The 21,975-nt window shown below is 32.4% G+C and overlaps 1 protein-coding gene across 1 annotated transcript in view; it reads left to right on the plus strand.

The window, feature by feature from the left end:
- The window catches only part of LOC111087502 (centrosome-associated protein 350-like), a 23,241-nt gene extending 2,289 nt beyond the window's left edge, over positions 1-20,952 (plus strand). Inside the window, exons 2-4 of the mRNA XM_022394327.1 lie at positions 9,680-10,746; positions 17,080-17,540; positions 19,228-20,952. Of these exons, the coding sequence (XP_022250035.1) occupies positions 10,027-10,746; positions 17,080-17,540; positions 19,228-19,609 (1,563 nt within the window). The 5' untranslated portion in view covers positions 9,680-10,026 and the 3' untranslated portion in view covers positions 19,610-20,952. The remainder of the gene's footprint in view (positions 1-9,679; positions 10,747-17,079; positions 17,541-19,227) is intronic.
- Positions 20,953-21,975: the final 1,023 nt, after the last annotated feature.

The following is a 21,975-nucleotide window of genomic DNA, read 5'->3' on the forward strand; positions in this document are numbered from 1 at the left end:
TTAGTATTAAGGGTACATTGTTCAGACTAGTCATTATTTTCTTTTAGTACTGTGTAGTATTAAGGGTACATGGTTCAGACAGTCATTATTTGTTCTTTTAGTACTGTGTAGTATTAAGGGTACATTGTTCAGATAATCATTATTTGTTCTTGTAGTACTGTGTAGTATTAAGGGTATGTTGTTCAGACAGTCATTATTTGTTCTTTTAGTACTGTGTAGTATTAAGGGTACATTGTTCAGACGGTTATTATTTGTTCTTTTAGTACTGTGTAGTATTAAGGGTACATTGTTCAGACAGTCATTATTTGTTCTTGTAGTACTGGGTAGTACTCAGACAGTTGTTATTTGTTTTTATAGTACTGTGTAGTATTAAGGGTACATTGCTCAGATAATCATTATTTGTTCTTGTAGGTTCTGTGTAGTACTGAGGCTTGATTTTTATCAAGTAATAATATAGAAAATATATAAAATTATTCTTGCACAGCTTGTCAGCTACCTTCTGTGGTATTTTCTTACCTTCAGAAAACTTTATTGTCATAATTAGCAGTGTTAGTAGAAGCAAGGGTGTTGAATTGAATTTGTATTTTCACAATGAATTATTGAATTAGTTGCTCAGTCTGTGAATCATATATCATTCCTAAAGGTTTACTTGATAGCCTTTGTGTAAAATAATAGTACTTGTATATCTGACGTGCAGAATATAAAATGTGTTGAATGATATTACATACTCTACTGAATAATTGCGTTTGACTTTCTTGCCCTGATCCTGATATTGTCTGGTAATGCGTACAGGACTGTTCGAATATTCAGCTTTCTGGTGCTTAAGGGCTGTTATGTTTGAGTTTGGTGGTATACTGCTCACACATTCTGATGATTATACAGAGACTTATTGTGTTTGACTTTGTGGATAAATTGTTGAAATTTTCTAGTGCTTATATACACATGATGTGTGTGACTGTGGGTAAAGTATTGAAATTTTGTGGTGTTTATATACACAGATGTTGTGTTTGACTCTGGGTAAAGTATTGAAATTTTCTAGTACTTATATACACAGATGTTGTGTTTGACTCTGGGTAAAGTATTGAAATTTTCTAGTACTTATATACACAGATGTTGTGTTTGACTCTGGGTAAAGTATTGAAATTTTGTGGTGTTTATATACACAGATGTTGTGTTTGTCTCTGTGAGTAAAGTATTGAAATTTTGTGGTGTTTATATACACAGATGTTGTGTTTGACTCTGGGTAAAGTATTGACATTTTGTGGTGTTTATATACACAGATGTTGTGTTTGTCTCTGTGAGTAAAGTTTTGAAATTTTCTAGTGTTTATATACACAGATGTTGTGTTTGACTCTTTGGATAAACTGTTGAAATTTTCTAGTGTTTATATCAGGCCTTGATAAATATTTTTAGATCTAGGAGACAGGTGTGATATAGAAAAGTTATGGAATATATTTTGAGTTGGTTGTGTGGTTATGGTATGCAACATACAGGTTTATACTAAAAAAACAAAGAGTTCATAATTAAACGTTATTATTATATAACACATATTAAAGTTTAACTTCCATATGTGCAATTATTAAAATAGTAGACTAAATAATTATAACTTAGGTAGATTCTTGCAATGAATGAAAGTAAAATAAAAATAACCACTGTGATATCAATAGGCCAAGCAGGTTGTTGCAGAATAAGTTTAATCTACTCATCACTACAACACTGTACAATGATAAACAAAGGCCTTTTGGTGTGCCTAACCTAACTTCACTACAGTTTGTGTCGGGAAATGGGGCTATACTTATTTACTTTCACATCTACGAGTGCATGCTAACAATCACATGATATCAACAACCACATGAGAGTATTGCCTGAACTTAACTGCCTTTGATCCTGTCTGAGTCAAAACAGATGCAATGATTGATTGAATTGAGAGAAAGAAGAAACACAAAATTGTGCGAAATTAGTAACGTATTTTGCAACCACAGCACTTCTTTCCTCTAAAAACATGAAGTGCTGAATCTGCCATTAAAATTCTAGAAACAAAGTTCAATTTAGGACTCAAAGAACTTGAAAATAGTTCTGGATTTCCAAGAGTCCAGAATTGTTCTAGATTCAAGTTCTATTTACCACATCCCTATGCATGAATAAAATGGGAGAAAATACTAGTTGCAATGATGACATTTTTAGTTGACCTGGTGCCAGGGATTTGTCAAGGCCTGCTTTATATACAAAGATGTTGTGTTTGGCTCTGTGGGTGAAGTGTTGAAATTTTCTGTCATTTATATAAACAGATGTTGTGTTTGTCTGTGTGTGTGTGTGTGTGCTCTACTTAAAGCTGGGAGATTAATCTATATAACAAGTTACCTATGAGCATCAATTACATTGATTTGTGTCTAGTAAACTAATCAATTAATTGAAGTCAGTTTCCAGTTGTTACTGTTTTTGATTATTGAAACTATACAAGTAATCTAAGTATTGCTATTATGATATCTGATTATTGTTTGCGATTAATTCAAGGTTCTTCATCAGTTATTTTCACTACTTGTGGAAAATCAAATAATCAAAATCAGTGTTTCTAATTGCTACTATTTTCAATTATTCCTATCATTCAGGTCTCATAAGAATAATCTATTAGTAAAATCTACTAATCACACAGCTCTATTGTCCATGGTTTCTTGTATTCATTTGCAGAACTGAATATAAGATTTGATATATTGTTGACACTTTCTGGTGTTTACTTACAGAATTATTGTAGTTGCCATTTTTGATGTAATGTTTTCAATTTCTGGTTATTGTATATATAGAATTTTTGTTTTTTGCTCTATTGATTTAATTGCTTCTTTTGTACAGAAGTACTACAATTTGATTTCATTTGGTTTAATTTCTAATAATTAAATACACAATTATAGTTTTTGGTTTTGTTGAGTTTAACTCCCTATGTGCTGTTACTGTCAAAAATCTTCTGTAGCTTTATTAGATATAACATCGGATAACTGTATTCTGAACTTTTATGTTTGGCCTTGTTGTATTTAAACTCATATGACTACATTCTGGGCTGTTTATCTGCCCTTGTTGGAATTAACCTCAAATAACTGCATTTTGGGCTTTTTGTCTGTCTTTATTGGAATTAGCCTCATGTAGCTATATCCTGGGCTGTTTGTCTGGCCTTGTTGGAATTAACGTTATATAACTACACTCTGGGCCATTTGTCCGGCCTTGTTAAATTTAACCTCATGTGACTATATTCTGTGTTTTTTGTCTGCCCTTGTTGGAATTAACCTTATATAACTACATACTGGGCTGTTTGTCTGGCCTTGTTGGAATTAACGTTATATAACTACATTCTGGGCCATTTGTCTGCCCTTGTTTGAATTAACCTTATGTGACTATACTGAGAGATGTTGTGTTTGACCTCATTTTTTTCACATGTTATATGTATGTGATTAAAGTTGCATAGTGAAGAAAGTAAACAGTATATTTACTACATTTTGGGTGCTAAATGGGATTTCTAATACAATGTGTATTCAGTTCGTGTATCTGAGTAAAGACATACCAGGTAACAGCAAGACATACATATGCGCTTTTTATATCTGTTATGAAGAAAAATTAGAGTAACTGTAACCATTTAACATTTTTCAAGCTTGAGTGTTAAATATCATTTTGAATCTGAAGTAAGATAATCTGGAACCACAACAAGATGGACATAATCTGTATATATAAAGACGAAATGTGTGTTTGTTTGCTCCCTAACTTCTCTGAGCCTAGTACACCAGTACCAACCAAAATTTGTATGCAAACACTATGAACTATGGGAATGTCTTAATATGGTCAAAATTGAACTTAACCCTATTTGTAAAGCTTGTTGATTAATTATTCCCAGCCTAATGAGTCAATCCCAAATAATCTTGGCAGGCTAACAATTTAGACAGTGTTGAATATTCTAAATGGATTCAAAGTCAAAGTATGAAAGTTGTTAGATTGTTTCTCAAACAACCATGCTTTTCTCATGGTCAATGAGATGTAGGGTGTTCAAGGGTGGAATCACCTCAAAATCTTTATTTGTTGTTAGATGGAAAGTAAACTACAAAGGTTGTTTACGAAGAAGCTTTGTTATAATTTTAAAATTTTGAGATAAAGTTTATGTTCAAGTTAGTACTTTGAAATATGTGATTGCTGTTAAACTTACAATGTTTTAGTTAAGTTTAAACATTCCCCATCAGTTGATGGGTATTTCAGCTTGTAAGATATGAAGAAAAGTACCATCTAGAAGTAGAAGTAGATTGCTAGTATATGTCTCCTATGATTTCTGTACAAACTATGTGGTGAAAGTTGCATATTTCGACTTCTTCAGTTTTATGTTTATCAGCCCTGTAATATCACTATAGTAATTTTCCATATATTCTTAGAAAAAGTTGTCCAATAATTTCGTAGCACTTAAATCTTATTGTGTCATGAGACAAAACGTGCTGATATTCATTTATATTATATAGCATGGTAAGATACTTTTGTATGTCAAGTTATTAACTATAAGTGATTGCATTATGCATTAACTCATTCACGTAAAACAGGTTTATTTCTTTATTTACCCCATAATTTATGTTATGTGTTTTGACACAGTGTTAAAAATAATGTGACAAATTAGAAGTGTTATGGGAGAAGAGAATATTTTTAGCACATGTATAGATAGTTTTACTTCTGCTCCCCAGGTGGTGTACTTAGGTATTAACTTTTGACAACTCACCTACACAGCACATGATTCATATCTTTTGTATACATGTACATGGTTTCAGGTTCACTCCCTCCTAAACTAGATGACTCAACACATGGAGGAATTTAAAAGTTCCCAGCTGATAATATTGTTACTGTTATATATCACAATGGAAGCTTATTTAGTGAGCACATACCCACTCTTGTGCTGGATTGCTTATATTTTTATCAACTAAAAACACATGGCTCAGTGTAAGAAAAAACCATACTCTTCAGGTTTGGGGTTTAAGCCAAACTGCCTCATACTCTGTTTTCTTTGGTGTGGCTGTTCTACCTCAAGCTTGGTTCACCTGTGGACAGTGACATTACACACAGTATCTTCACTATGGAACAGTGAGTCTACTCTTTCTGTTAACTGTTTGTAAAAACTACTGCTATATACTTTCAACTGCAAGGTACATGTGTAGATAAGTGTTAATTGTAAACATAGGATCACTACATAATAAAGTGGGCTGTATGTTTATAGTTACAGTGTACAATTTACCTGTATTTATTAAATAAATTAATACAGTTTGTATGTATGTAATACATCATCTGCTTACACTGTAGAACTTACCTGTATTAACACTAGATTTTCAAACATTAATACTGGTTCTGTGTGTTACAGATTCTACTGTCACTGTGTAGAACTAATATGTATTAACACTAAATTATCAAACATTAATACTGGTTCTGTGTGTTACATATTCTACTGTCACTGTGTAGAACTTATATGTATTAACACTAGATTATCAAACATTAATACTGGTTCTGTGTGTTACGTAGAACTTACATGTATTAACACTAGGTTATCAAACATTAATACCAGTTTTGTGTAATACATACAACAATGTCATTGTGTAGAATTTTCCTGTATTGAGCTAGCACTAGATTATCAAACATTAATACTGGTTCTGTATCATACATGTGTAATGTTTTTTACTGGCTATCCAGTATCTCAGCTTAGTTTCTAGGTTCATGTTCCAGAGACCTTTACTCTATATAACAGAGACTATTAATAACTGGCTTGGTTCCTGTACAATAGGATATGGGTGCCTGGGTTCATTCATTAAATAACACACTCTTTCAGACTTGAGTCACTGCTACTGTTGTGTGTCCAGTCAGTAGGTTGATACCCTGCATCACAGCAATTAAAAAGGCCAAGATGTTCTAATAATTCTTAATTATTTACCAAGTTTCTAATTGAAGCATTATTGAGATGAAAAGTGTCATAACATAATTTTAGTATATTATGAGGTGTAACTCATAACTGTTATTTTTCAGTTTATACAAGACAAGTACATTCTGAATGAAAAAAAGAAAATTCCTAATTAAACCAATGAAAGAGACAGACCATGAATATAGTAAACATGGAAATCACCAGTGTTTTTTTGCAGACATAAAAATAATGTTATTTTTTTTCTCAAGTAAAATTTGTGATACTGCATTATGATTTTTTTTTTGGTACGCATCACAAAAGTCATGAAAAATACATGAACCAAACTACTCTTTAATGTAGGTGATATCACAAAATCTACTCCTTGCACGAATTGTGATATCATCTACATAAAAATACATGAACCAAACTACTCTTTAGAATACTTATGTGACATCATGTACAGAAAGACATGAATCAATCAACTCCTTACATGACGTCATAAAAATCATATAAAGACCAGATTGATTCATGTCTTTTTCTGTACATGGTGTCACAAAAGTCATGTAAGAGTAGATTGGTTCTTGTCTTTCTGTACATGGTGTTGCAGAAGTCATGTAAAGAGCAGATTGATTCATGTCTTTTTCTGTACATGGTGTCACAAAAGTCATGTAAGAGTAGATTGGTTCTTGTCTTTCTGTACATGGTGTTACAGAAGTCAGGTAAAGAATAGATTGGTCCATGTCTTTTTCTGTACATGTGTCACAAAAGTCATGTAAAGAGTAGATTGGTTCCTGTCTTTCAATATATAGTGTCACAAAAGCTATGTAAATAGTAGACTGGTTCATGTTTCCTTCTGTAGACAATATCACAAAAGCCATGTAAAAAGTAGACTGGTTCATGTTTTCTTCTGTAGATAATATCACAAAAGTCATGTAAAAATTGATTGTTTAAATTCTCTGTAATTTATATCATTAGTTGTAGGATGTTTAGTTTTCTTCTGTAAATTGTGTCATAAAAGTTAAAGGACTATATTTTTTCTCTACGTGGAGTCATGAAAATCAAAGGTTTATTAATATTTCTTTATAGGTGATGTCAAAAAATTCATAGGTTAGTTCTCTTCTTTTTCAGCAAATGTATCAAAAGAATAGGTAGGTTAATTTTCTTCTGTGGCTGACATCAAAGAAGTTACCTAAAGAATTGGTTGACTAGTAGTTTTTCATGGTGTAATTTTAAATTGCAATAAGTCTGATCTATATATGTTAAAGCCTAACTTCAAGGGTTCAGAATTAATGACTTAATTCTGTATAATCATTATAGGATTTACTCAGATTACCTTCCTCAATATAACCTTTATTTTCACATCTATTAGTTATTATTAGTATGTTAGAATCTGTAAAGAACCATCAGTTATTTTAATCCCCTCTATATAGTTTGAACAAAAGTTCTTAATATGAAAAACAATGAATATACTAGTAGAAAAAAACTGTAAACACTAGTGATGTACAAAAACTGGTACAAGACTGTTAAACCATAAAACATTATTTTACTCATATTTTTACTCATTTTACTCATGTAATTTGACATATTGATGGATATGCACATACTTAGAAAGGTTACATGTAAATTTGAACATCAACAGTCAGGTCATCTAATTAAGCAGATAGGTCATGTGTAGAGCATTAAATGAACAACCAGGTCATTTAAACAATTAGACAGATGAACATACACAAATATGTTTAAATAGGTCACATGTAAAGTATAACATGCACAGCCAGGCCATTTAAACATCTAGACAGATGGACCCACAAACATTCAAATGTCTCAAAAAATCACATGTAAAGTTGGACATAACAGCTAGATGATTTAAATATCTAGACAGATAGACCCACAAACATTCAAACAAGTTGCATGTAAAGTTGGACATGAACAACCAGACCATCTAGACGGATAAACCACAAATGTACAAACAGGTCACATGTAAAGTTGGACATGAACAGCCAGGCCATTCAAACATCTAGTCAGATGGACCCTCAAACATCTAAACAAGTCACGTGTAAAGTTAGACATGAACATTAGGTAATCCAAAGAGACAAAATGACATACATGTTTAACCGTAAGTGAGTAGGCAGATAAAACATTTTTCAACATCATGTTTGAAGTTGTTCATGAATGTTATCTTAGTAAGTGAATAGATTATTATAAAAGTCAGATCATGTTCATAATTAGAGTAACAGAGACATTCTGGCATATTGCATATGAAGATGACTGTTTTATTGTAATTTTAGTATAAAGCTACACAATGAACTATCTGCACTCTGTCCACTGTGCAGAATTGAACCCTAATTTTAGCAATGTAAGTCTATAAGCTTACTGATGACCCACCAATGGACAGGAAAATTAACCCAAACAGTGAGATCATGCTAACAAGTAGATTAAAAACACATTGAGACATTATGACCTATATCAAGATGAACAGTTAAGTCATGTTAACAAGGAGGTTAAAAACACATTGAGACATTTTGACCTATATCAAGATGAACAGTCAAGTCATGTTAACAAACACATTCAGTCATTTTGACCTATATTAAGATAAACAGTTAGATCATGTTAACAAGTACATTAACAAATACATCGAGACATTTTGACCTATATCAAGATGTACAGACAGATCATGTTAACGAGTAGATTAACAAACATATTCAGTCATTTTGACCTATATCAAGATAATCTGTCAGATCATGTTAACAATTAGATTGACAAATATATTCATACATTTTGATCTTTATCAAGATGTACAATCAGGTCATGTTAATAAGTAGACTGTCCTTTGTTCACAGGTAAGGTTCAAAGTATGCAAGTCATGACTTTTTAGAGTGCCATTCGACATGGCATTTGTGTTTGATGTCAGAGTTATCAACTGTTAATTTTATCCTACAATGCTGATTTAGTAAATACCAGATAAATATACAAGGATACTGAAAATAAATTTATATATGCATTTCCAAGGCTTGAGGTTATGCAAATGATATATACAAACTGTATGATGGAAAAAGATGTTATTTTCTTCACATGAATGTCACCTTGTACTCCAATTTTTCAGATTCTGAGTCAAACTGATTTCATCAACTCAGACATATCCTTAGTAAAAATACTTTTGTAACCAAATGGATTTTTTGTTTACAAAGGACTTGGACATTTTCCTAAAAACTTGCCAAATTCATTTATGTAATTGTAGTAAATTGGGAATTATAGTCAACTTTGAAGATGAAAAGTAGATGTTGTTACAAAAATTATATGAAGTTTTGCGCATACTCTTATCGCACTTTTAAAAAGGACAGAGAATCAGTAATAGTGAATTAAGCAAACATACAGTTTGTGTTTTGTAAGTAAATTATATTCTTTCTTTAATGTTTGTTTCCATAACATTGTTGGTTAGAATTTAATGTACAGTGTGATTCAAAAGTTAATTAACAGTCATGTAACTCAGATTTGGAGAGGTATAGGAAAGTAATTGTTAGTGATACAGAGTGAGGTGTTTCAGTATAAAAGAGATCATTCAAGGTCATGTCCTTCTGAAGTACACCAAATGTGTTAATAGAAAATATGAAATGAAATGAAACTTGTAAACCAAAAATTCAGTTACAGACAAAATACAGGTAATCATCCAAACAGTATTACAAAATGATGGCAAACAAGTTTTCATCTTGAATTTTTAAATGCTAGTTAGCAGTTGCTTTATAATTTGAAGTTAATTTGTGATTAACATTTCTAAACTAGAGCAAGAAGATGAAGAGGAACAATCATTAGAGGAAGGCTTGAAAACATTGTCTGGTGAAGGGGATAGTGACAGTGTTACATCAATCTCAGTCGTTAGCATTGGGCCATCTTTTCACACTGGAGAAGGTGACAGTGGTGAAGACAATACTCAGAAGAGACAGTACTTTGATCTTGTCAAATGTTCAGAATTTAAGAAAAAAAGTACAGATTCTGAAAAAAATAGGTCAGAAAAATCAGAATCATTAAATCATGTTTCTAGTGAGGAAGAAACTGTTGTTAGATCACAAAGTGCTTCTTTTGTCAGTGTAAAGCAGGAACCAGAAGCTGTACTAAGCCATGAAGAACGTATGTCCTTTGTCAAATATGAAGAAAACAGAGAGAATATTTCATCTGGAATAACTACTTTAAAGCCTTTGTCTCTCAAACAGCCTGATGTTGCTCTTGAAAATTCCCACGTTGAAGAGAACAAGTGTGAACCTCCACAGGTTGCCAGTGACAAGGAAACGATTCAGGTTTCTTACCAGAAAGCCAAAGAACAACTTGCTGAAGGCATTGCCACAAAATTGATAACTACATTTATTGAGGATGCTGTTGATGTAGTATGTAGGATTGCATCCCATCAGCATAGGCAAACAGAGACAAAAAGCCAAAATGGAGTTGAAGCACACAGACAGGTTGGTGCTGAAGACACCATCCATGAAATGAAGCCCAAGAAAGAACAGGGAATAACTGGTGAAGTGCTTAAAAGAATATCACACATGTTGTCAAATGTTTTGCTTGAAGATGCCCTTCATACAGTCATACAGATTTACCGCAGACCCATAGTCATGGTCAGATGTTCACGTCCCAGAGAAGAGATTCAAGCAGTATCTGATCAGAATGTTGTCAGTAAGAAGGTAAGCTCCATTCTAGCCAGTCTGGATTGTCCAAAGTCCCCAAAAGAGAGGTATCGTCCTCAGGATTTGATGGTTTTGTCTGTTGTCCCAGATGATGTAGAAGAAGTTACTGACCACAGTTCAACAGCTTTAGAAGATATACAGTTGGGTCCAGTACTTAACACATTTCATGTAAGTTTTATTTTTTATTTGTGCAAGTGTTTAACATATAACACATAATATAAGGACAACAAGGGACCTTTTGATCTATCTATGCCATCCATCCACTAAACTTTAAACTAAAAATAAGACACTCAAAGCCGGCCCCTTATCATTCACATATTCATCAAACCTTTCTTTAAACTCTCTTAAATTAACTGCATCTATGACATATGAAGGCAATCCATTCCAAGAGGCAATAAAAGTTGTCTTAACTGAAGATTACTCCTACCTGTCAAAATTTACTCTTGTGTCCCTTAGTCCTACCATTCTCACCATTAACTACAATTATAAATTCCCTTAAACTTCAAAACCTCAGTCAGATCTTCTCTAACCCTTTTTTTTTTAAGAGAAAACAATTTCAGATATCTTAACTTGTCTTTGTATGACAACCTTTCCATCCCAGATATCATCCTAGTACTCTGAACCCTCTGCAACAAAATTATAATCTCTTTAGACTTGTATTCAATATAGATACAACCTAAAATCCTATTTGCCTTCCACTAGCAACAGTACATTGCTTGGATGGCTTAAGAGACTGATCAACCAGACCACTAAAATCCCTTTCTTTCATAACATTGTTAAAGTTATTCCCATCAAAATTGTAATTATAATTCAAATTATGAAGTTCCAATTGCATTACTTCATTTATTATAATTAAAAGCTATCTGCCATTTATTATCTCAACTCACCAAATAACCCAAATCCTTTTCCAAGCAGCAGCAGTCTCCTAACAACCAGCAACAATTAAAACCTTACTATCATCAGCAAATTTAAATACTTTGTTGACTATTCCTTCACTTGTCATTGATGCAAAAGTCCTAATACTGAGCCCTTAAGTACCCCACCTGTGACATCAATCCCGTTTGACTGAACTCCATTTATAACAACCCTGTGCTTTCTTCCATCTAGCTAGTTTTTTAGCCAATGAGCTAACCTATCCAACAGAGATCTTTTTTTAATAAACCTTTTATGTGGCATCTTGTCAAATGCTTTCTGAAAATGCAGATACACCAAATCCACACTATTACCCTCATCTACATAAGCAATAACCTTTTCAAGGAATGTCAAAATATTAATAAGGCAAGAATTTCTCCTGGTGAAACCATATTGAATATCCAACAAAATTTTAAACTTTGTTAAATGATTCTGCATTGAATCTCTTACCAGTCTTTCAAAATGTTTTCCCACAACTGATGTAACCTCCTTCAAAACCCTGAGGGGAATGTTAGGACTCACAAAAAATAGTAGCAAGTGGCTCACATATCCAATCCTTAACCTACTTCAAACCCATGGGTAAATATTATCTGACCCAGGAGCTTTATCATTCTTTAAACCTCCTTAGTTTTCTAAACAAGTTCAGAATTAATGTGATCATTTTTTTTTATCTTATTTCTATCTAGCAGCTATTCAGGTTGAGTAATATTGCCATAATGTTCATTAGTAAAAAGTGAAGAAAAAAAAATAGAATTTAATAACTAACTATCTCATAATCATCAGATATGAGCTTTCATGTATAATCCCTCAAAGGGCATACTTCCATCTTATCATTTTACTTAACCCTAATGTACTGTTAATTTTTACATTTACAACCAATCATTTTTCATATACCCTTTTCTATTTCCTAATTTCCTGTTTCACCAACTCTCTTGATCTTCTATAATTCTCTAAATCTCCTGCCACAGCAGTCAATTTAATATATAATGCCTTTCTTTAGTTTTATTCTCTATACCCTTTGTGAGTCGACCTTTTTTTTTTTTTTTACCTGCAGCCACCCTTGTTTGGTAAGGAACTGCCTATCTTGAATATTTTAATAATTCATTTAATAACTTTTTTCCATATTTATTCATTATCCCCAATTAATTCATTTTCCTAATTCACAACAGATAATTCTTGTCACATCTCTTCAAAATTTACTTTTGAAATTTGTAATCGAAATTTCATTATTCCTTATCTCCATATGCAGTAAAACATTAAATTTAATTGAATAATGATCACTTGCATCCAAATGTTCCCCAGTCACCACCCTATCAACCATTTCTGTATTAGAAGTTAACAATAAATCTGAAATAACGTTGCTTCTAGTATCTTCCCTAACCAATTGTTGAAGAAAACTATCTTGAACAGTTTTTAGGAAGCTGTTTCCTTCATGGTTTGGCTCTTAATGTTTTACAGTTTATGCCTGAAATGAAAATCCCTCATAATTATGACCTCATTATCAGATGAATCCTTTATTTCTCTGTGGAGTTTCTCATTAGTTTCATCTGTAACAGTTTTAAAATCAGGTAAAATACTTCTAAATTACTAAAAGCCTTTTACTTTCAAGTTACTCTGAATGTTCTTGTCACATATATCAACTTACCTAGAGTTCTCCACTCTTTCATGTGATTTATAGTGCCTCCTTCAGGAGAACATACGCAAGCTCTGCTTTCTCGTCATAAACCAGATTTTTGTGTTGAAAATCGTGCTCTTGACTTTGCTTGCTATGAATTCCTAATTCAACATTAAACAAATGCATCTACCAGTATTGGAAACTAATTAAAAGTATTTGAAGGCCTTACTCACATTATGCCTCTAGCATACTGGAAGATATTATGGCTTTATTATCAGTCCTTGTTGATCAATGTATTTGGGACATTAGTGTTAAAATGTCTGCTGGTGTATTTGGCAGGTTTCATTTTTATGTGGCTGCTCAACTTGCAGAATTCCCACCATTTTTTCACATGATGATGATGAACAGTTTTTTTAGGCCTATTTGCCTTCAGTTTCTGCATTGAAGGATTATTAACTAACCTTAATACAGAAATAGCTTCTTTTATGCCTGAGTGTAATTTTTGCTGAAGTATGTTCCATTTTAAATCTTAAACCTGTTATACTTCAATGTAATTTTTCTCCTGATTTTCACATCTTTGCTGATGCTTTTAGAAATCAGCAAAATATTACTAGTCTTCACTTTTGTTGTGTTTGCCATGCACGTGCCTGTTAGCAGGTTATAGGGAGTATTTTTAACCCACCACCAGTTTTCTGTCTACATGCTATGATTTGTTTTGAGACTTTCTTCTTCAGTGCTGTTATTAGTCTTTAGCTGCTCTTACAGATGTACCCTCTGTTACCTTGTGGCTAATGTTCCTTTACAACTAGCCAGCCATAATGTGTTGCAAGGTACTTGCCCCTCCCAAATTTTCAGCTAACTTCAAAAAGAGCTTCTGCAAGGACAAAATGAAGCACTAAAGAAGCTCTTTTTGAAGTTAGCTGCCCAAACCAGTTTTCCGTTTAACAGAAGCACATCAACATTGGAGTTTTAGCATCTTGACTTACTTTTATTCATTGTTCCTTTTCAAGATAACCAGAAAGTAATGTTTGTCCTCCTGTTCATCTGACATCCTGTTATTATTTTACATTTTTAACCATCATAGATAGTTTATCTGTTCAGTGTCCTTTCCTTTGGCTGCATACATTTTCATGGATTATTGATTTATTCTGACCCTTTCATCTACCCAGTCTTTTACACACACTCAGTTGGCTACATCTCCTGGGTGAATCATTTAAAACTCCAAATCATTTTTAGTTCCAACACAGTTTGAGATACACTTCAGTCATCTCCTCTCGTGTTGCAAGCCTTGGTGTCTCATCTACTTATCTTCTGTCTGACACACCTTCTGCCAAAAATATTCTTTGGAGATGATGGCTTCACATTATGAAATCATTTGTTTAGGGTGTGCTCACATGTGACATCTCCAATGGGACTTTGTTTCTCATTGACAGCTGACTTCAGTCCCTTTTTCATGAAGTATAACTGTTTCTTCTAAATCACAAGTTTACAACAGTAGATTGTCATTTTCTTACTCATCCTGAGTTTTGAGGAACTGGTATCATTCTTGTTCTTGGACTTTTCAGGAAACAACAGCTCACATCAACATGTTAAAACGTTGGGCTGTTCAAGTTTGCAGTCTTCTTACACCACCAATCTGTGTTGGTACACACAAACACTTCATCAAGAGTGGCTTGTATTACTACTCAGGGTGGCTCATTCTCACAGCATTTGCTTTGTTACACTTAAGGCGTATTAAGTATAATTCTTGTTTATCTGCAACTCCACAATGAATTGTTTCTTTATCATGACTTATCAGCTTTCTCATAACTGGTTTCAGGCTTGCCTTGTCTTCTACCTTCAGATACCACAAAAACCATAAATTTCATTTTACCCCATTGTTTTAAAATTTCTTCTGACCCTTTACTCTTCAGTGACCCCAAGTTCATAGACAATGTCCTAAACAGGAATTAGGTTTAATCTTACATCTTCTGACTTATTCTGTTTATGAACATATTGTTACTTGCAGAAAAAGTTCCAATATCTGTGCCTTCAATGATTCTTTTTTTTTATTTTCACAGAAGGCCTTATCATGAACCACGGTACTGATTCATAATAGGGATCACCCAGGAATTTCACAATAATTCTAATATAACATATGGATAAAAACCATCTTATAAAGCAAACTTGTTCTTGAAACACACTCAAGACCTATCTAAATGACTAAAGCTGCTAAAATATTGATAATGACAAAAAAAAAGTTTATTTTTCAATTAATAGACAAAATTCATCCACTTGTTCTTTACATTATTATTATTCTTGTTTCACTAGCGTACATAAAAAAATGGCTATGAATATTTCATTCAAACCTGGGCAAACATACTAACAAAAACTCCTGTGCAGGTTATAGGACTATTTTTGGGTTGATTCTTGAAAGAGTAGGGGAGATTTTGTCAGTTTTTTCCTCGCTACTGGCCAAGTTTCTCTTCAAAGCCATTCAAGCACCAAAACCTACAGTAAAAATGGCTAGGTATACTGTGCCAAAATCTATGCACAGCCACTAAACAAGCTTCTGCAAAGGTTGTAAGGCTATTTTTAAGTTTATTCTTGAAAGTAGAGATTTCACCCTCTAAAATTTTCTAAGTTCTTCTTCACCACCAACATGAGCACTTTGAAGCCCTTCAAGCATTGCAGAAATGTAGAAGCCATTTAAGCACCATTATAGTGATCACAAATACTCTATTTATACTAGTCAGAAATGCTTCATTTTATTAAACAGTGTGTATATTTATAACAGTGTCTCCAGCCTTATTATTATTGAATATACTTTTACGAGCTGATACAGAAAATATTGCTACGAATATTTTACTGAAATGTGGACAACAGTAATGAATACAGTATTAAGTATATCATATGGCAGTTTTAAAATTAATTCAAGTTCCTTAATTTTTTACCCTGAAGAATTTCTCTTAAGTCTTTCAATTTCCACCATTGAAAAAATCTGGTTTGTACTAATGCTCATTAATTGGAAAACAATCTGTGTAACATATAGCACATTGATTGAAAACTGCCATGGTCAATATTCTACATTTCTAGAGTGCTGTTCTTAATTGTTTCTTAAGTTTGCTGTTGTATTTTGTCTCTACACAATTTTCAGTGAGTTTTCTAATGGTTGATGATTACCATAATAGATTTCTCTACTCTTGTGAGTGGTGATTTATTCTACTGATTTGTGTACTTTGCTGAAATTGTGACTTTTTATTTTAGTATTATTTTATTATTATTACTATTCATATTTTTGTTTCACAAGCTTACAACAATACCGGCTGGGTATTTTGCACCAGAACCTAGACAGATATGCAGTATTAAATGCTGCAAATTTCCATTATCTATTTAAGAAGTTGATTATATTTCATTGAAAGTTGATTTTACTTTACATGGCTATAAATACATAACACATTATCTTTTCCTTATACCTAGTTAAAGCTTTCCTACCTAGAACTGTGGTTGTGAGAGAAGGTAACCACTGTTTCTCACCTATTATGCTGCCTGATTTTGTACAGGAAAACACATTTTAAGTCAGCCAAAACTATTGCTTAGTATTTCACACATACTGAATTTATCAGGGGGTCCCAAGAACAGTTGTTTATGACAAATCATACTCCTTAGATCTTGCACTAACTACATTAACAAATTGACCTATCTTGTTTACCATGATGTTTCTAAGCACCATAGAAATGAATTTTGAGTTATGTCCTACCAAATTACTAAATATTAAAATATTATCTATGTATGATTGAGGACGAATTGATTGGGCAATGTAAGGACTTCAGTGTGAATCCATTACAAGTTTACTTTCTGACATCATACACACTTCCTACCTCCACATAATATGTTATTGCTATATTTTGTGACTCCATTTACTTCTTAAACATTAAATATATATGGAAATAATTAAGTGTTTTTATTGAATAAATTGGTTTCTCTGATTTTAGGATCAACAGACTGAACTGTTTGATGATCAAGAGTGGTTTGAAGATGACCTAGGATTGTCCAGTAAGGGTAGACAAGATGACCAATTACTCTTGCAACAGCAGCTGTTACTTGAGCAGTATCAACAGTATTTCTACAGGCAAATTCCTAACAAACCACCACCACCATACACCCCACCCCAGTCTACTACCCCTAGGTCAAAAGTTGACCTTCAGAAGGCTGCTCAGCCCAAGGCATTCTCTTTTGTCCCTCAGAGTTATGAAGAATTAAAAGAGATAACAGATAAGACAGCAGTTGATGTTTTTGATAAACTAGTCTTGGGTCACAATCTTTGGGACATTCATTGTAATGATCAGTTTTTTCAAGAAGAAAGTAATAACAGAGAGGTCACAATACTGAGTCAACAGAGCTTCAGAACTTTTATTTTCAACTTGATTAAAGAAATAACAGCAGATTTGTACCAGTAAGTAATAAATTTGTATATTGCTGATGATTTTAAAGCTCTGGGTATTTCATTATTTTGTACACCTTATTTAAATCTAGCTAGAGAACTATTAGTGATTGTAAAGCTTGGGTGTTACTGGATGTGTAGTTTGTTTAAATATAATTGGAGAAATACTAGTGATTATAAAGCCTGTATGTTACTGGATGTGTACTTTGTTTAAATCTAGTTAAGAGTAATACTAATGATTATAAAGCTTTTGTGTTACTCGATGTGTACTTTGTTTAAATATAGTTAAGAGTAATACTAGTGATTATAAAGCGTGGGTGTTACTCGATGTGTACTTTGTTCAAATCTAGTTAGTGTAATACTAGTGATTGTAAAGCTTCTGTGTTACTCGATGTGTACTTTGTTCAAATCTAGTTAGTGTAATACTAGTGATTATAAAGCTTGTGTGTTACTGGATGTGTATTTTGTTTAAATCTAGTTAAGAGTAATACTAGTGATTATAAAGCTTGTGTGTTACTGGATGTGTACTTTGTTTATATATAATTGGAGAAATACTAGTGATTATAAAGTGTGTGTGTTACTGGATGTGTACTTTGTTTAAATCTAGTTAAGAGTAATACTAGTGATTATAAAGCTTGTGTGTTACTGGATGTGTACTTTGTTCAAATCTAGTTAGTGTAATATTAGTGATTATAAAGTGTGGGTGTTACTCGATGTGTACTTTGTTTAAATCTAGTTAGTGTAATACTTGTGATTATAAAGCTTGTGTGTTACTGGATGTGTACTTTGTTTAAATATAATTGGAGAAATACTAGTGATTATAAAGTGTGTTTGTTACTGGATGTGTACTTTGTTCAAATCTAGTTAGTGTAATACTAGTGATTATAAAGCTTGTGTGTTACTGGATGTGTACTTTGTTCAAATCTAGTTAATGTAATACTGGTAATTGTAAAGCGTGGGTGTTAATGTGTACTTTGTTTAAATCTAGTTACAGATATATTAGTCATTTTAAGTAACAGTCACATAAAAGTTCACCATCACAACTACAGTAATAGCCATGTAAAATCTACCATCACAACTATAGTAATAGCCACGTAAAATCCACCATCACAATTACAGTAACAGCCATGTAACATCCACCATCACAATTACAGTAATAGCCATGTAAAATCCACCATCACAATTACAGTAATAGCCATGTAAAATCCACTATCACAACTATAGTAACAGAAATGTAAAATCTGCCCTGACAACCACAGTAACAGAAATGTAAAATCTGCCCTCACAACTACAGTAACAGTCATGTAAATGCCACCATCACAACCACATTAATAGACACATAAAATTCACTGTAACAGTACAGTTTTAAATCTCACTTTGTAAAGATATAATCTAGAAAGTGAGACTTAGAGCATTGATTAATGTCTTTTGCAAAAGTTATTACCAAATCTTTAGTTCGCTTTTTGGATACATTGCCTGTGTGTTCTCTGATTTTCAAAAAAGAAAATATTATATTACTATTGTAAATGTAGTGTTTACTTTGAAGCATTTGCCTTCTGTGTAGTTTTTAAAAATACACTACTGTGTACTTAAGTATGTAAAGTAAGAAGTTTCTTTCATAGAAATGTCTTCAACTCTTTTGGGTATATATTATCATATCCCTAAAGTTAACATGGTTGTGTTGTTATTGTGTTTTTAGTATTGGATGTCAAGAAGTTCTACCTTTGTGGGTTCGGAGGCAACAATTAACACCTAAACCTCCTTTACCATCCTGTGCCAGCCAATTCACCACAACTGTTGAAAACTGTGTAGCTCAAAAACTAGGATTTAAACCTTGCAATAAATCCAATATTTCTTCTCGTTGTGGCTTCAAAAAACTGGTACGTAAAAAAAGAGACTTTGTTGACACCATCTTAATACAGGAGCTGAAGGAGGAGGAGCAAGAGTGGGTCTGTTATGATGAAGATGAAGTCACAGTCAAAATACAGATATCTAGTGCCATATTCAACTTTTTACTTGATGATGCCATCCATCTAGCTAAGAGGCTGTTTGAAAGAACCACTCATCTTCTAGAGAAATAGCCATTTAAAGTTGTTGATTGTAAATAAGACTTCATTTCAAAAGTTATTTAAACTGTAAATAAGAGATTGTCACCTACTTGTATCAGCTTCAAAAGCATTGTCACTTTGTTTAACACAGAAACCAGAAGTTGTTGGAAAATGTGATGTAGAGTTTGATTGTTAACTATTAATTTTTTCTTTACAAATAGAGAAATGTATACATCATAACAGAAGCATCAATTAATGTCTTCTGCAAAAGTCAGTACTGGACCTTCAGTCCATGTTTTGGATGAATTTCCTGTGTGTTCTCTGATTGTTGGAATAAAGTATCTGGTAAATAATTACATTTTGTGTATAACTGTTGTCAACAAGGATTCATCTGGTAAAATATTAATATTCAAGCAGAGAGATTTACAAATCTGAGCAAGTATTGTTCAACAGAAACTACCACTTGCTCTCTTGCATGATGCTGTAGATTATGTAAAGAACAGAAAATTACACCAGCTTAATGACAAGCCATGAAAGATGATGTTTACAGCTTTCCTATCTGATTGGTACTTTTGTAGAAAACATCCAGTTGCTTTAGAGAAGAAATAAATTGCTCAATAATTGGAAATTGTATGAAAAGCCAGTAAAAATTAAGGTTTCAGATTTTATATTTCCTTGTGTAATGTATGTTTTTGTAAATAAAAAAAAATATATCACTTACTGTAGGAATCTAAAACTGCTCAAAACATTTGAAATATGACTATTATATAAAGTGATAGAGAAGAAAGTTTGCATATTCTTTCATCTGCATTTTGTGTAATTTATAATATAGCCAGTAAGACTTAAATATTGTAATGTAGTATAAAACAAAGCAGAACTGCAAACATATAGTTTCATGGTATGAATGTGCATTGGTTCACATTGAGATTTTAGCAGTGATAAATTTCTCCTTTGAAGTTCCTACTAAAATCTTTATTGGAATGTTAATCATCTTCTGCAGAAAGACTATTCCTACTGGTCTCCATATGCAGGACCAGATTGAAATTGTAGAACTTAATGAACTGAAGTGATGGACATTACTGAAACTTTTCAGTCAGTTTAGTTATAGCTTAAACAAATAATGATTATTCAGGCAAATTTTTTCCATCCATCCTGATACACTATCAAGATAGCTGTAACGTGAAATTAACCTTTCTTTGTTATTTCATAATGGATACTCAGGTGTGAGGATATTCAAACCATGACATATTTCACCTTCTCTTATGTTGTAAGATAAGCAGCTTATTAGTATGTGCATTTAAGTTATTTCTGTATATTTTGTGTAACAGTTACCTTGATATTAATAAAATTTCATAGTGCAAACTCATTCTCACATACAGGTGGTGTATTTTCCTCACTTCTATTTTCACATATATTTAGGTTCATAATGCTTACAAGATAACTATGCTCTTTATCTTTGGAAGAGAAATAAAGCATTTCTAATGAAATATTAAATTTTGTTGCTGAATTGGTTTCCATGCTTATCAATTTAAAAAATATATTAGTAATCTGTCAAACGATGAAGCAGTAGACTTAAGTAATTTAAAAAGTTTAGATAATTTAGTGCTATCAAATCTGGACAAAAGAAATAGAGTTGTCATTCTCAATAAACAAGACTATCTTGATAAAGTCTATGATATCTTAAATAACTCCAGCAAGTTTAAAATGTTGGACAAAAACCCCACTCAACAGAGAGAGAATAAACTTCAAAGACTACTATTAAAATTAAAGAAAGAGAATGTCATTTCTGAAGTATATAACCAGATTAGACCTGATGGATCACATAATGTTATTCTTTATGGTCTGCCTAAGCTACATAAAACAGATGTACTGATCAGACCTATTGTATCTAACATAGAAATGCACAGTTATAAATTAATTAGCTTTTCAAGTAAGTTGTTACTTCGTTTTACCAAGAATTACTTTACTGTCAAAGACTCCTTTGATTTCTCCAATTTTGTCAAATCCCTGAAGTTTGATCAATCTGTATATATCACCAGTTATGAAGTTGAGTCCCTATACACTAACATTCCGCTCGATGAAGTGAAAAAATTAAGCAGTGATTTATTATTTCATGATGTCACTAAAGTTAATGTCTTAACTAAAAATCATGACCAAAGAATCTCACTTTGTGTTTAATAATAAGACATGATCAAGTTGACGGTGTAGCCATGCTCTCATATTAGCTAATTTGTTTTTCTCTTATCACAAACTAATTGGTTACGGTAATGTCTGTCCAAATTGAAGCCTTTAGTTTATAAGAGATGCATTGATGACACTTTTATTGTATTCAGAGCCATGTCAAAAAGTTTCAAGATTATTTAAATTCTAAACACAGTAAGATTAAGTTTACAGTTGAA

The sequence above is a fragment of the Limulus polyphemus genome, unplaced genomic scaffold (genome assembly GCF_000517525.1).
Source record: "Limulus polyphemus unplaced genomic scaffold, Limulus_polyphemus-2.1.2 Scaffold2229, whole genome shotgun sequence".
Taxonomy (NCBI): Eukaryota; Metazoa; Arthropoda; class Merostomata; order Xiphosura; family Limulidae; genus Limulus; species Limulus polyphemus.